This window comes from Poecile atricapillus, chromosome 8 (genome assembly GCF_030490865.1).
Source record: "Poecile atricapillus isolate bPoeAtr1 chromosome 8, bPoeAtr1.hap1, whole genome shotgun sequence".
Lineage (NCBI taxonomy): Eukaryota > Metazoa > Chordata > Aves > Passeriformes > Paridae > Poecile > Poecile atricapillus.
In genome coordinates, this window is record NC_081256.1 from 10,494,753 (window position 1) to 10,512,104 (window position 17,352).

At 41.5% G+C, this 17,352-nt stretch overlaps 1 protein-coding gene across 1 annotated transcript in view; it reads right to left on the bottom strand.

The window, feature by feature from the left end:
* The window catches only part of CUL3 (cullin 3), a 54,380-nt gene extending 44,298 nt beyond the window's left edge, over positions 1 to 10,082 (bottom strand). Inside the window, exon 1 of the mRNA XM_058843830.1 lies at positions 9,619 to 10,082. Within this exon, the coding sequence (XP_058699813.1) occupies positions 9,619 to 9,684 (66 nt within the window). The 5' untranslated portion in view covers positions 9,685 to 10,082. The remainder of the gene's footprint in view (positions 1 to 9,618) is intronic.
* Between the last annotated feature and the right edge of the window lie 7,270 nt (positions 10,083 to 17,352).

The following is a 17,352-nucleotide window of genomic DNA, read 5'->3' on the forward strand; positions in this document are numbered from 1 at the left end:
CTTCTGACATTACATTATGAAACTTGTTTTTCAAAAAGTTGTATTTAAAAGAAAACAAATAATTGGTTTTGATTAATCTTCTAGAAGAACTGAACTGCTAAGAGACTAAATCTAGGAAGTTCTAGCTCAAAACACAGTCACTGATACAGAATGGAAGTGCTTAAACAGCCAAAAGAGTGACATTGCCTCTATTATTAACCAAGGCTCTTTCAAAAACATTTGGTGACATCTCTACAGTGCTCATTACTACAGCACCTGAAAACGGAGGAGGACTATAAAACACCTACAATCGAACTACTGATTTCCCAAGAGCACTTCAAACTAACACAGGTAAAGAGGAGCTGTTTATACTGCTGTATATATACTCTCCATATATACTATATACTGCCTATACTCTTACTTCTCTCAGTAACTCAGAGACTTCTCTTCAAAAACTCAGAGCTGCAGTCCAGATCTAAGTCACAGTTCAGAAAGTCTGATATTTCACTTCTAGCTTTGCAAATTAACAGAAGCATTTTCAGACCTGAAGTAAGTTCTTTACTTATTTTAGTAGATGTACTGTCACTTATAGTGCAAATAACATGAGGGGAAAAAAAAAAATAGTGCATTGTGTCAGGATTGCTTAACTCAAGAAAAATCCATTCTGAATGAAACAGAGGAAGAAATATAAGGATTTGACGCCAATGATCCATCTACTTCCTCTGTCCTACCCAAAAAATAAGAAATTATCAACATTTTGAAGATTAATGAGAAGTTTAGAGTCCTCTTGACTCACTTCAAAAGAAGTAATCCTAAAACAATTTTCCTCAAACTAAAGCTATGGAAAAAAAAAATAATAAAAAGGCTTGTGTAACAGGAGGAAATATATTCCTGAAAGAAATACAATAGTATTACTTCTATGCTAAATAAAGTTGGTGTTAAGAAAACATTTGAACCTAATTAGAACAGCAGAATATGGAACAAAGAAAAGCTGGATTTCTGGGAGTGAATCATTCCTCACATGTCAGTAGCATTCTGGAGGTCTCTTAAGGTGTGGGGAGGGACAGGCACAGCTCAGCTGTGTGTCTGTGGCTGTCAAACAGGCTCTTGGCAAAGGTGAAATGACAAGACAGTGCAAACAGTGGCACAAAATTTTATAAATTATTGGGCATGCCTTTTCACATTTACAAACATGGCCAAATCCTAAAAATTTCATTCAATTATTTAAATAATTTAAATAAAAGCTTGTAGGAGCCAAGACCAAGCCTTTCAAAACCTGACAACTATGTGACTGTGAGCAAACTACACAAATTACACTCGCCTGCAAATTTCCTCAAAGCTGCTTACTTGGGATAAGGGGCCATGTGCAGGCTCTTACACTGCAGGAGAAGGAAGGTGGCTCATTCCTCTTCTGCTGGAGTTACTTCCAGTTTACTAAAGACTTGAAAGCAGAAAGGGAAATTGTTTGCTTATGTATAACCTAACAAGATCTACTAGCAAGGACTGAAATAGCTGGAAATCTCAAATTTCAATTGGATTTAGTGACTCTCTTATTTCCTTTACAACAGTAGGAGCTCAGCATTGCAGGTGACGAGCAGCAGGTTGTCCTGAGAGTGCCATACGTGACAACAGGTCACTGTCAGCAGAAGCAGCACCACTATATCACCCCAGACTACTCAGATCATTCCTAATTATAAACTAATAGAAATACTGTTTTTAACCTAGGCAGAATAGACTAAAACTTTGATTCAGTATGGGATAACATGTTGATTCAGTTTTAAGACCATCACTCAACAAACACTACAACGTAGAAATAAAAAATCTTAATTTAATAAGGGATTAAATTAATCAGTTTTTTTTTTTTGCAAATATTTTGTATTGGTGACTTCTATAACATCAACATTATAATAACCTTAAAAAATAACAGAGATGCAGCGTGCCTCAATCCCAGTTAAGAGTCAAAGGAAAGAGCAATGCTGTTCTGCACATCCATAGCTTCTGTGGAAGGCACTGAGTCTCCTCAGGGGTATCATCTCTCCAAGTGAAAAAATCTATTATTTCATTAACTTTCCAGCTTTGATGACCTGAATTCAGATACCTTCCCTAAACCTCAAATAGCCCATTCCTCAGCTACCCAACGCTGAAGGCAAATCCCACAGGAATTGTTTCTGGCTTTTTTTCAATTAACCTACAAGTAGCTCAGTATTCTACAATTGTCCAAAAATCAACACTATGTAAAGAGGAAATCTGTGAAATACACACCAGCCTATAGACACATTTCCTGTAGTCATTTCAAAACAAGGAACACAATGAATGATTGGGGGATTAAGGAAGAAAGGGTGATGATGGGGCTGAAGGGACTTAGGTTTTGGGGGCTTGATGACAACTCCTCCTCCTTAATAACAGCAGCAGAACAATTTGAGAATTTGCAGAGGAATAGAAAGATACAATTTTATGGTAAACAGAGGCAAATACAGTATGATTATTTTCCCCCTCCTCAGCTTACTTCAGGTAGGAGAAAGAAGATACAATTAATAAACCTCTTACAAATTTACAAATAATCAATACCCTTGTGTCCTGACAATAACCTCTCTCTGGGGATTTTTTGTACCACATGGTGCAAACACATGATCAGATGCACAGATCAGCTGCACCTGGAAGACTTAAGACTAACACTGAAATGACTGCAATAAAAAAAATTCACAGCTACAATTAAATCCATGTATTCAATATAAAAAAACAGACCCACATAGATGCTATCAACACTTTAAAAACAAAACTAGTATGGAAGTAAAATGTTTATTTCAACAAAGATTCTTCACATACAAAATGTATGAAAAAGACATGCATGGCCTATGCTCAGACCACATGCAGTCTAGAAATTAATGTTATGAATTTATTACATAAACTTGTTCAATTTTATATCATTCACATGTATAATTTAAGTTATTGCCTTATGTTTATTCTCATTAGCATTAAACAAAAATTGGCTTTTCCACAAATGGTCCTCATTCATAATCATAAACCAATAAAGTTATCTGCTCACATTTTGCATACTATTACACCTTATTTAAACTACAAGCAAGACAGTTTCAGCCCTCAAACACTGATTTTATACACAGCTAATTAAAGAATTGAGGGCACTCCACTGCAAACACCATCCACACATAAATGTTTATTACAGTTTTGTCCTCCTTGCAGTACTCAGGTATTAAGTGCACTTTTTGCCTTTCTTTAACTGTTAAAAGTCAATATGGAAGTTTTTTTGTTATGCCATCTAACAGTATTTACTTATGCTGAAATACCAGTACTTGCACCTTCAGAAAAGAAACATCAGTCATTTAAAAATTCTACTGGCTTTAACTGACCTTCACAAAAATAAAATAATCATGTGATTAAAAGTATGCTTGGTTTTGCTGAGCTTTCTACAATGCTACTTTCCTGCTCTGTTTCCACAAAACCTGACTCAGAATGAAAAGCATGACCTTACTTCTCAAGAGCTACTTTTCCACTTGTACAGCTACTAGAAATCAAAGATAAGATCCAGTGAGCATATGTACAAGGTCAAGAACCTATTTTAGACTGTAACACAATCACTCTGTTTTATGAATGGACTCAACCAAACTATCTTAAGAAAAATCTGTCCCAGTCTATCACAAAATGTTTTCACCACATACAGAGACACTGACACTGCGCATCAGTCGTGGTGACGAAAATTTAAAAGCACCTGCACGGGGACTACCTACCCTACAGATCAAAGCCTAAGACTTCAGAATACCTGCTTGAAATTCTGAAAAATGGGGTCACTTATGCTGTGTGAACCTGTCCAGAACAGATTAAAAGGAAAATTTTGAGAAATTTTACTATCTTTTACAGAAAAAAATCCTAATTTTTTGTTAGATACTACTATTACAATTATTCATGTAGAATATCAAGAATTCTTCATCACTTTTATAGGTACTCTTATAAAGTTCTTTACATACCACTACCAGGGAAAAATAGTAATTCCTGTTTAATAATGCATTAATAATGCATAACTATACAACTCAAGTGAAGGGATGGAGAAACTTAAGGAAGTCACTTCAAAATAACTCAGATCGAATTAGCCATTATAAAAATCCTAACAGATCACTTTAGCTTTAGCCTTGTAGTCCTGTGCAAAAGTAAGCAAATTTCAAATTCAGCGAGATTCGTAACAGGCACTGACCCTTCCTGAGCCAAGCAGAGGCACGGGCTCAAAACTCAATACCAATGCAAATGATGATTGCTCAGAACTTAAAAAGGAAAACCAAAATAATTTGTATCTGAAACCTGAACATCTACATAACTGAGGAATGCTAACGAGATTAGGTGAGGCAAAAACTAAAATATAATATACAGTGTGTTACAAAAAAACCAACCAAATAAAAATCCACCTATTCCAGAGTGCCCTGGAATTAGTGCTCTCATCTCTTAAAAATTCTAAATGTATTATTAGAACATTCAGTTTGCTCACAGCATTTCATTAGAGAAAAAAAAAAAATTGTGAAAACTGGAAGGACTTCATAAGATTAACCATCCAGTAAATAGCAAGTATTTCCATGTTTTTCTTAATTTGCACAAAAACTCCTTCCTATGAATAAGAAACAGTGTTTTAGTGTTTTGGTCTGTTTTATTCCTAGTTTTTAAGCCTACCAAAATTTCAGTTGGGAATGCAAACTTATGACCGTGAACACTACATGGGTTTAGCTAAGATGCTTCCATAAATATGTTTGAGAATATAAAGCAATCAAGATTCACAGGCTAAGCACGTAAAACATGGTGTTAACCAGGTGATCTTGCAGCACTTGGTATGTTCACATTATTTTATTCAGAGCTGAAAAAGCCTGCAGTAAACCACCCCCCAATTCCACTCTTTTCCCACCTTCCATGCCTCTCCATGCTCTCACGCAGGCTCTGAGGGTTATAAGCCAAAGCAGATCCTCACGTACCACTTACATAACCTGAAAGCTTCAAAATTCAACCACACTTCAATGTTTTTTCTAGGGGCTATCTGCTCAAGATAGATGCTCAAGATTGACCAAATTTACACCAACTTCTGGAATTGAGAGATCTACACATTGTAGGTTGAAGCATAAATTTAACAAACCTCATCTCAACTTGCATCATCCATTCCCCAAGACTCAAAACAAACCACAGAAGCAGTTGGTGCTCCCTGAAAAAAAAAAAAAAAAAGCCTTCTGCCTACACAAAGCCTAGAACAAGTGGCTGTTAGATCGAGGAGAAAGGAGAGCTGGCAATGAAAATATGACTCTTAATACTTTCTCATGGAAGAGCTGGAGTTATCTACTTCTAAGTTGATGTAACTTTCTTTGACGAAGAAGTAACATCAATTGCTAAACAGCTGAAGGACACAAAAGGCTGCCTTTCTGCACAGGACTGAACAAAATGAGAATTTTCTTGGGCACAGTACTTCAAATAAAAAACTAGCCAGTGAAGCTTACAGATATTTTTTTAAAGTCTTGTTCTATTGCAAGTGCAGGTGTAGAATCTCTCTAAATGCTGTGCAGAATTCATAACATAACTATGTGACACTGATCCACCAAAATAGTTCTGAGAACCAGCAAAACACTGTTTTGTAGTGCTGCTCTAGAGAAGAAGGACATCTCTGCAGGAAAATTATTGAAAGCATTCAAAAAAACTCCCTCCAACTGCCATGTTCGAACACAGTAATGTACAGGGTCATACTGGCTTTCCGAAAGATCTGTCCAACCAGTTTTATGGTGATACCTGCATTGAGAGAAGAATGAGCTCTTGCAAGAAAATTCATTCAACACAGCTTAATGTTGCTTGTTTAAATTTTGAAAATTAATTCCCCAAATGCTTTCTGAATTTCCACATTTGGATTACTTCTGTAAGGAATATGCAATTTTTTTACTATGTACTACTTTTCCATCAAAACACATTTAAGGCTACAGGTTTCCACTAGCTAACCAGTCACAGCAAAACAGCTCAAATACACTTGCAAGAAACATAATTTATACATTCTAGAGCTCCCTTACAGAAATCACATCTCTCCAAAAGTTTTAAGTGCAAATGTACCATTTTTGGCACCATTTTTCACAGATCAACTAAATCATCTTAAAATCAGATTTGCTGCAAATTTGTTTGAGAGCTCTGAAAGTATTCCTGTAGCCAGCAGTAAGGGGCTCACTGAGAGTTAAGGAGTGAGAGCCAATTTGAGACCCTGAGAGCACCTTTAAACCTGGAAGAAAACAACCCCCAACACTTCTTCAAACAGGTGCAAGAAATTCACGTCCTGTACTTGCATCAAACCTGCACTTTCATATAATGCACATGTATTCAGTAGACCACTGCACTCTCCCAAATAATTAAAAAAACCCAACTCACTAACTGCAGTCAACATACATCATGGACAATTATATGACACCTCTGAAATTTTGTTATTTTTAGCATCCATATTCATATCTGTCGCAGTGTGTATGAATTTGAAACAACAAAGTTTGAAGACTGCTTAAGAAAAAGGAATCTTCTGTCTCTCAAAAGCCCTCTTCCCCTGCTCCATCTCTGGCTTTAACTTCACCCTGAATGCTCTCTGAATAGACCTTATATAAATATGGAACAGCTACATTTTATGGAGGTGTTAAAAGTACCAGAAGTGGATACTGAAAGTAGCACACTGGAAGTATTTTGTAGTGGTACATAAGGATAACTGCACAAGCTTAACCTCATGAGTTTGCTTTCCTGAATATCCAACAAACTCTCTTAGCAATTTATTTCTCTTCTTCTTCCCAGGTTTGAAATATGCTCAAGTCTGAAGTCTCAGAGAATGCATCCTCATCTGGACTAGTTCTAATGCAAAGATTATCACCGTCTTTAAGTAATGATGAAAAAGAGAACGCAAAGCTCTTTTTAGTAAGGTAGTTTATAAATTAGGAAAAGAAAAATTGGTTGAACATACAGAAAACTTCTTCTCAGCTACTTTTGATTACTGTAAAACCCACTTCAGCAAAACAGTGTACCCCATGTCATTGCCCTTGAGGTAAGAAAAAGCACATCACAGCATGCACCAGGAGCTAACAAATCTTAATGGATACTTGGGATGATAGATAATCTGGCACAAATTATAAGAATAATAAGAATAAAAAATCTAGACTATAACTAATTCCTAAGTAGTAAGATCTCCAGATAGAGGACTGGTGCTTTTCCAATGTTTTGGTCCACTTATACTAAATTTTGCATAAGGTAGAAAAGGCAAACTTAGGTAATGTTTGGCAAATTACTATTTCTCCTTTCCTTTAGCTATTATAATAACAGAAGTATGAAATATGTTATAAAAATGTAAAATATTAAAAACCAGAACCTACATGGAGGAAGTTATGCTAACACTGCTATGCTCCAGAACACCACTGTTCCAATGTGGCTATTTCTAGCCTAATGTAATAGTAAATAGCTACCTCCATGCAAGAAGCAAACTAATCTAAAACAGGAAGACCTCCTGAGGAAAGATGATCAATAAGAAGACAAATTAAAGCAGCCTACAAAACCACCTCTGGAAGCACTCTTAATTGAGAGCCAAAGAGCAGAACCACCACATTTGGGACAAAAGAGCAAGGATCCATAGCTGCTGCATGAGTACTACATTTTCTAAACACAGACTCTACCCCCCACAAAAATTCACCTCATTGACAAATAATCCTGCTGCAGTCACTAGCACTAAGTCATTTCCTGGACCAAGCTTTACAACCACTTATGCCTACACAAAATGTGTTTCAAGATTTTTCAACTACAGATGCTGACTTCTGCATTTGAGAACGGGAAACCCCTCCAGATCTCTTGACAAAGTACATGCTTCTCTTCTATAAACACTTTATCAATAGGATTATCTTAGGTAAAAAAAAGCCAAAACATCCAAGGGGACACCTGGAAAGTTGCTATCAAGAGATATCCCCAAACAGTTGTAGGCCTTGATGCCTTGTGACTTACTGAGTTATTTTAGGGAAAAGACACTTTGTTTTTCACATTTTAACCTAGATATTCTTTAAGCAACTAAAAAGAAAGACAATGCTAGTAAAAACAGTTTTAAAAAACTTGTCAATATTTAACTTTATGTAAGAATGGGGCTCCATTAGAGCATTTCTCACCCTTGCAAAACAAATTTCACATATAGAAGAGGTGAAAACGTAAGTTTATCCCATTGTTAAGTCTGCCTTTGTTGTCTGACCATAGCTACATATTCACAGTTGGAATACATCAATCTGTTTATCAAATTAAAAGACTGCTATCTTTGGTGCAGTTTGTTACAGAACATATACATTGCTTTTGTCATGGTTTATTTTTGTACAGGTTTTCCTACTACTTGTTAGCAAAACCGTGGCCTCATGGCAGCAAGTCTTCTCCTTTATTTCTATAATCCAAAACTGACATTCTTGGAAAAGGCTTTTTAAAGAAATAAATTAAATATGGAGCTGAAAAACCTATCATCAGCTAATCTCACTGTCCAGTTTTTTTCTTTTACCACTGAATGCAACTATCAATGATTAAAAGTAAAGGAAGAGTAAAACAGTATAACTCAGATTGCTGTAGAGTTGGATGCTGAGACTATAAACAATCTTCTAATTTCATCAGCAAGAGTCTGGATGAAGCAAATATATTGATATATGCCTTGCCAGTGAAATGAGATAAACAGGTATGTCCAGTTTCTCTATAAAGGCACAGCACATTAGTTCTACACCACTGCCTACTGGGATCAGACATAGCATTGAAAAGTTCAGGCTAAACCTTAAAAGCCAACGCTAAGCCTTAAAAGCCAGAGACTCAACTAAGTATCTTCTTTTAAACGTACAGCCCGCTGAACACACACACGCTTCCTGGGCATCCTCCGGCAGACTGAACCTTTCCTATTCCTCTCGTTCCCCAACGCCATTACTCGTGCTGTAGTTGTTATTCTGTTGTAAGCTTTAATTGAACCGACTGTCAAAACACAGCAGCGTTATGGCAATTCAAATTAATAATCTGGCTCCTTCCACTCTGTAACTCCAAGCGAAGGCACGCTCCCGACTCTGCCGAACCTGCAGCAAGTTACCTATTCCTACATGTTTATAGTAGCACCTTCTGAACAGCTGGCATTGTGCCATCTAAGTATTATAATCGTACGACTTAGAGCCTCTTCTACGGAGCGAAGAGAGAAATTCAGCAAGAGGAAACTCTGCAGAAGACATAAATAAATATTCCCCCCCACATCTTCCGGGGCTAACTAAATTTGTTGATGAAGGCGCATAACCTTCGGCTCTCTCTTTGAGGCCTTTTCCTTGAAAACAAAGAAATCAGCCCCCACTGCCCACCTCCCCACTGCCGTACGCGGATTTTCATAATTGATTTGTTTGATGAGGGAGGCGATAATCGCAGGGACCAGTTCCTCCGCCTCCCACTCGCCGTACGGCACCGCTTCCCTGAGGAGCAGCTTCCGCACGCTCCCCCCGCCCGGCAGGCCCTCGGGGGTGCCCGAGGCCGGCTGACAGCTCCCCCGCCCCGCTCGCACCCGCGGCCGCCCCTGCCCGCGGCCCCGGCGCACAGCGCGGCCCACAGGGCGCCGGGGCCTGCGGAGGCCGCTCGGCCCGGCCCAGGCCCGGTACTCACGGGGAAGGCGCGGATCCGCATCTTGGTGTCCTTCCGGCTGCCCGTCCCCTTGCTCAGGTTCGACATCTTCGGGCCCGGCGGCGCCTCCGGCGCGGGGCGACAGAGCCGGGGGACGCGCGGCGGAGCGGCGGACCCGGGAACGGGGCCGGGGGAGGCCGCTGGCGACCTTCGCTACGAGTGCGGACCCCGGGGGGCGCGGAGGGCGCGGGGGCCGGGCCGACCGGGCCGGGCCGGGCCGGGCGGGAGAGGCGGCGGCGCGGGCCCCTCGCTCCGCTGGCGGCGCTTCCTTCAGCCTCCGCCGCGATGGCGGACAAACATCGCTCACTGCGCAGGGCCGGGCGCCCCCCCTTCCCTTCCTTCCCTTCTCTTCCTTCCCTTGCTCTCCTTCCCTTCCTTCCCTCCCCTCCCACCGCCCGGCACACTCGGATCCGGCCGCGGTGGGGCGGGGGCGGCGGGAGGGCCGGGGGCGGGGGCGGAGGGGGGCCTCGCTGCTCTCGCGAGCTTTCGGCCGCTCTCGCGAGACGTCCCATCTCCGGCGGGCCGGCACGGCGGCGGCGGGCGGGGAGGGGAGGGGAGGGCGGGGAAGGCGCGCGGGCGGGGAGGGCGCCGCTGATTGGCGGAAACCAGAGCCGCGCGAGGGGGGGGGGGCCAAGGCGGGCGGGCGGTGCGTCCCGTGAGGGGCGGCGGGGCTGCGGGTGGCCGGGAGAGGTTCCAGCCCCGCCGGTGCCACAGGATCAGGGAAGCGCGGTGTCATCGGCGGTGGAAGAGAGCTTTAAGATCATGCAGTTCAGCCGTCCACTCAGCGCTGCTTCTGTACCCCTTAACCCACTGAACCACATCAGCCAGCGCCAGACGCCTCTTAAACACCTCCAGGAATGGCGACTCCACCACCTGCTCTATATCCCACTTGGGCTTGTGACATTTGTTTTATTAGTTTTAAAGTGCGAGTTTTGGTGCCACTACAGGGAAGTGCCAGTGGGCTTCACAGCTGCTACAGCCCTGCGGACAAACGGGCACGGCCCCGGGCGGGCAGCACCTGCCCCGTGCCCGGTGCCTGGTGTCACCCTGGCACCGCGTTCCTTTTCCTGCTCCTTGCTCTCGGAAATCTCCCGGCTGCCAGTGCTGCCCCTGTGAATCAGCGACAGGCGGGTCCCGCCGCACAGTGCCGTGATGCAAGGCAGGTGTATCCAGCGATGCTGTGTGTCTGCACAGTGCCGTGATGCAAGGCAGGTGTATCCAGCGATGCTGTGTGTCTGCACAGTGCCGTGATGCAAGGCAGGTGTATCCAGCGATGCTGTGTGTCTGCACAGTGCCAGGTGTATCCAGCGATGCTGTGTGTCTGCACAGTGCCAGGTGTATCCAGCAATGCTGTGTGTCTGCACAGTGCCAGGTGTATCCAGCGATGCTGTGTGTCTGCACAGTGCCAGGTGTATCCAGCGATGCTGTGTGTCTGCACAGTGCCAGGTGTATCCAGCGATGCTGTGTGTCTGCACAGTGCCGTGATGCAAGGCAGGTGTACTCACCGATGCTCTCCGTCTGCGTTGCAATGCGTGCTTGGGAAATGAGGGTGCCACCTGAGGCAATGCTTACATGTGCCCGGAGTTAAATATAGGTCGTTCAGCAAAGGGCAGTTGCTGCAGAATAGTTAGAAAATGTCAGATTCTGTAAGTTAACAGAGGAGCACTTTTGGAAGCTAAGCTGGTCAGCCAGAAAGCATCTAGGTCCCAGATGCCAGGGGGCTGACTGAAAAGTTAGTGGGTTTTGAAGTTGAGATGTGCGTCAAAACATGTCTTGCTCAAGATCCCCCAAAGGAAAGAGGTGGCATAGCCAGGAAGAGAATTTCTTTTGGGTGACTCTTGACCTGGACTCTGAATACCAGGGCATTGTGTGATGCACATTTTGCATCCCGCTCCAGGTACTTCCATCATTAGTGTTTTCCTACAGGTGCCTGTACACTGCACATGTTCGCAGGGCACAGAACCAGCATTCCTTCTCTGAGCTAGTTCACCTTCTTTAACAGTGATTTCGCCACTTTTGTCTCTTGGAGTTGGTTACAAACACTTCCTATTGGGACTATGCATGCTCATATATGACATATTTTTTTTAATCTCCTAATCAGAATTAAATATATACGCCTAGAATAGGTGTTATATAAGAGCAACACAATAAACAATGATTGCAACATGACTATGCAATAGGAACCAGTCCTTTTCAAAATTACAGTATAGTCAAAATGCAGATCAAACAAAGATGAGATGAGAAGAGAAAGATTACCAGTTGTTAATATGAAAAATATGGCTTGCACATTATTTCAATAAAATTTCAATGTCATTTCTGCTCCTAAGTACCTCCTTTGCCAAATGAGGACAAACTCTTATGTTAATGTTTTTTTTCTCCATTCCATAACTGTTAGGATAAAATAATTTGATAATATTTGACTCTTGTAAAAACAGTTTGCAGAACTAAAGTAAAAGTAAATTTATACTAAAACACAAGATTTTTCACTTTGAAAATGTTCAAGGACACTTTTCAACAAATTAAGTGCACTTTTAAAACCCAAAACTTTCCTCACAAACCATTTTTGAGGAACTGGAATTTCTTCTTTCAAGAAAGGAGAATAAAAACAACTTTTACTGTCCCCATTACTGCAGATGGCTCCGGATTAACTTCTCTAATGATTGCTTCTGTGCTTCCTGACACTGACTTTATGCTTATGGCAGCCCTGGACAACCAGCCTCTTCGCCTTCTCAATCTGAGTTGCTCTTAATGCACATTTTTTATATAAAAGTGGAAGAGTGCTGACTCACCCTCAGACACCATTCAGACTGGCACACTGCATTCAACAAAAAATCAAGTTATGCTCCTACCAAGTAATCTCAATGCTCATATCGTATAGCTTTCTTTTACATATGAGTTTATAGCTACCACACACTAGCACAAGTGTAATGAAAGTTCTGATTTTATTACTAAAAGCTGAATTTGGAGCCTGAGCCTTCTTTTGGTGCAGATTTGTGACCAGTGTGTCATATCTGCTAGCACAGATTCCTCTGTAGCTCCTCTCATATCTGAGGTCTGTTCTGTGACTGTCGAAGGTGGACACAATTACCATTTTTTTGTGCAAATTTTCTTTTTCCATACATAATGTACAAATGAGGTTTCACTAAAAGTTACCCTTTGAGCTTACACAGAGAACTAATTGAGATGTTTGTTAAGTGCTTATAATGTTAATTCCAGGTGAGTCAAAGCCAGAAGGAAGACAGGCAGGTGGAGGAGGATAGATTAGCGTAGGAAGCGTGATGTACCCTGTGGCTTGCCTGGGTCTCCCCGGCTGTGTCCCAAACCTCTCATGTCCTTCTGTGGTCCAGCCACGAGGGAATGGCTCTTGTGCACAGGAGGGTCACCCCTGTTAGAAAGTTCACATCTGAGAATTGAGCAGCCTTAAACCCAGTTTACAGCAACCACAACAACATGCAGAGCTGTGAACACCCCCAGAAGAAATTGCCCTAGAGCAGAGAAGGCTCAGCATTTTCCTAATAAGTCATTTACAGTTTGAGTTTTATTTTTTCCTGAAGTCCTATCAGTCCTCTGATTTTAGATACTGATGATATCACTAAATGACAGGGGACATTGCTTAGGTGCCTGCCAGTCCACACAGACTATCTCCACCTGAATAACACGTCACCACCTTGTCGACAGCACCAGAAGGATGGCCCTTTGCATTGACCTGTGTGTCTTGAAAGTCACAGCAAATCTTTAATTATTTCAATACTGGGTTTATAATCTCATTTATATCTTAGCATATAATCTTAATCATGTGAAAGAAAGAAGAATGTAAAAAGCACATTACACTGGAATCAATCTCAATCTACATTTTTCTAATTAGGCTTTAGGCAGAACATAGCTTGTGTTAACTTCCAGAAAAATATTCACTACATACCTGTGAAAATACGATTTTTTATGTCAAATGGTGACCTTCTGCTTGGTAAGGCTTAATTGTGCTTCACCAAAGCCAGGAACTGTGATTTATATATATATATATATATATATATTTTAAAGTAATCATCCTTTCCAAGGAATCATAGATGCATATTCCTAGGTCTTCCTTATGCAGGGGTGAGGGATTGAAATACAAAAGCATAAAGAAAAAAAGTATTTTTACCACAGAAGGATGCAGAATGACCACATCCTGGTCTGCAGAGCACCCAAATGCCTGACTGCAAACTCAGGGACGAGCATTTCAGGACTTGAAGTCACTGTAAGGTAGGAAAAAAAAAAATCCTTATGTGGTGGGAAAAACAGTGAGATCCCTCCCTGGAAAACACAGATACAAGAGGAGGGCTTTCCCCCCTTGTTCTTTGTTTTTTTCACTTTTTTTCTGTAAGTGCCTTCATCACTTTGCATGTGATGGTTGCTTTCAGATTTGCATAATTGATATGTGACACAGTAACCATATATAAGATAGTTCAAGTATCCGATGAATGAATGACTGGCTTTTCATTGATCATATTGAGGATTCTGTCAAATGCAGAATCTTATTCTATACCACTGAAAGAACAAAAATAAAAGCTCAGGACAGCCAGATAAATGTATACTTGTAGTGCCTTAATTCCTTCCCTGCAAATGACAGCCAACTGACTGATTTGTGTACAGGGTTCCTAGATTTCAGTAGGTACAACGACAATAGCTTCCTGTAGAAACACAATCAATATTCAGAAATAAAATGTACCAGGACATTATTACATTTCTCTTTGAAGAAACAGAACATTTCAAGGCATAACATTTCTATCCATTTAGAGACATTTTTTTTCTTCTCCTGTATGTCCTGGATGAAGAAAAAACCTTGTTTTCATTTTCCTCAATCACTATTTTAGAGGAGCTTAGACAGAGGTATAATTCACTGTAATAAAGCTACTTGCATTTCAGGTAGATCTGTAATTTTGGAGTTGGTTTGTTTGGGTTTTTTTCTTCTTCATTCTCTGGAATAACTAAATATTTTGTTTGCTTTAATAAGGAGAACAGTTGGGTTTTATTTTTTGTTTCGTTTGGGGTCTTTTTTGACATGGTAGAGGCAGTAGGGGTGGCTGAGAAGCCTGGGGGTGCAGTGACAGGCACTGCAAGGAGTGGCAAGACAAGAAGGAAAACAAGCAGCATGAAGTTATTTACTTGGTCAATCATGGAAACTTGTTGCTCGGAACATTTGGCTAGGATGTCTTTAAATTTAATTTCTATTGCATTTAAATGCCACCACAAACACAGTAAATGCTAAAATATGACAGTCTAAAGAGCTCAACAGTTTCAAAATTAAGCCAATCTAAATTACTTTCAAATATTTTTGCAAGTAGGAAGAAAAAGAGATGTTGAGGTACTGTCTCGACCCTATTTTCTCTGTTACTGACCTGACTTACAGACAAAACCCTTGGTGATGGGCAGAGCTGAAGGCAGGCTGTCCCTCAGAGCTCTGTGCATGGCTTTGCATGGCCAGGCTGCAGGAGCAGGCTCCGGCAGCACTGGTTGCACAAGCCCTGCCTGCAGTGCCGGCCGACTCGGACTGTTTACAGCAGAGCGCTGGGGACGGGCAGGAGGAGATGATGAGGTTGCTGTAATGAGCACATCATGTAGTGGCACATTTCAAAAACAGGTCTAACCAGACAATGCACATAATAACCAAAATTAATGCTGTCCAAACACCACTGGCTTCCATTTCAGTACCTGACCCACTTCAAGATCGTTGGAATAATGCTGAAGTCCTGTGCTAAGTCAAGTGTCAGTTCCAGTGCAAACTCCCATCTCTGATGCAGGTCCTTGATGGTGATCTTGCACCAAGTGACTGCAAAAGACATGAGCAAACCAACAGCCTGTGACTCCCCAGCACTGCAGCTTCTGTGATGGCAGCAATGGCTGTAGGACTGCTTTCACATCTGCCTGGCTCTCTGGCAAACAGCGACTGCAGCAGTGGGTGAGTGGCTGTGTCCCCACTGCAACAGGACAGGCTGGCCCATTGGGAACAGGCTGGCTCCTGGCTTACAGCTGTGAAACCACTGCTTCACTCTCAGCTGCAGAGTTTAAACAGCCTTTCAGTAGTGTGACAGATTTAGTTGGAGCAAATCGTTTGTGCAAGGCTCACATTAGGAAAAAAAAATAATCCCACAGTATTCCAGCCAAGAGTGAAAACTGCAGTGGTGCAGTCAGACAAATGGTTCAGGTTCAGATGTTTTTCCTATCACAACAATCTGCTCTTAAGAGGTGGACAGATGTGAATATATTGTGTCTGAAGACAGCCTCAAAGAACCAGATGCTTCAAAACACTAAAGGTAATCTTTCAGGAAAAAAAACAACCTGTTTTCTGTTACAAACCACGGAAGAGAATATTGTGCACCAACCCAAGTAAAATTAAAAAAGCTGCACCAGTACCATCATACTACACAAACACGTACCAAAAGTTTAGGGGTAACTTGTTCTTGGTGTATAAAGAAGATCACCTGGGAAAGTGGTTTCTGAGAGTACTGCCATTTAAATCTAGTTGGAAAAGAGAGCCTGGCAAATTGGTTGGATTCTGAAGCAAGGTCAAAAACAATGCAACACCGAAGATAATTATTCCTTACAACTATTTACTTACACATGTGACAGATTCCTCATTATTCAGCCTGTCAAATGAACCTGCTAAATACCAAGTCAGAGTCCAAAATGGGGTGAGTTCTGTCAGGAGTAGCCATTAATGCCATGTTCTTCCAGAACCTCTGGATTTATTCACCTTAGTAGTAACGGCAGCAGCAACTCTTGGCATCATCTGCAGGTGTAGGTGTGTAATGCAGACTTTTGGGAATATTTACCCTCTGCTTTGTGTGGCACAGACAGAGCTGACAGAGAATGTCTGAGATAGTTGGCAAATCTTTCTTCTTATGAGATCTAGTGTCTTAGTACCAATTCAGTTTCTGTGGGACTGGAGGAAGTTACTTTGAAGCTTGAGGGAAAAACACATTTCACATTTTTCATGGTTACACTCACCAGAGACTACTTTATTTGCGGCTGTTACTGACTTTCACGCCTCAACTATTCTGACGTTTCCTGTTTGCTAAGTGACAGAGAATTGCTTGCCTTGCATACTTAAAATGCCTGTACATTTGTGGCCTTTTCACATTCTCTAAACCTAGGCAAAACTCTAGGTTTCCCACATGGGAATTTTCTTCTTCTAAAATGTACACATCATTCCAAAAGTTACTTCTGCATGGGAGAAGGCTCTACCCAGGTACAGTCTGCATCCTTTCCAGGTCCTTTACACTGCCACAGCAAGCCTTGTGCTGCAAAGTGACTAATGTTCAGTCTCATGGCAGGTATTTAGTGGCCAAACAGCTGTGCCAGTTTAAGATGTGACCAACATCCAGGTGTTTCTCATCACTGCAACAGCTGTACAGTCAGCCCAGAGTATTAAAGACTGTATAAAAAAATCAGCATTTAAATTCCAGCAGAAAAGTCAGGTGGGTGAACTCACATCACTCCTACCAGCAGTTACTAACCTTAACCTGCTGTCTTTGCACTAAAACTCATGATGAGTGCCCAGATGATTTAGTCTGACATCTAAGCTGTACCAGGAAGGAGGTAATTTTCAGCTTATGGCTGGGTATGGATGTCTTCAAGTGCCACAAAGCCATTTCTACAATGACCATGTGACTGATGCCTCAGAAAACAGTCATTATTTTACAGACAGCTGGTAAACATTTTCTTCCAGACCCGGTT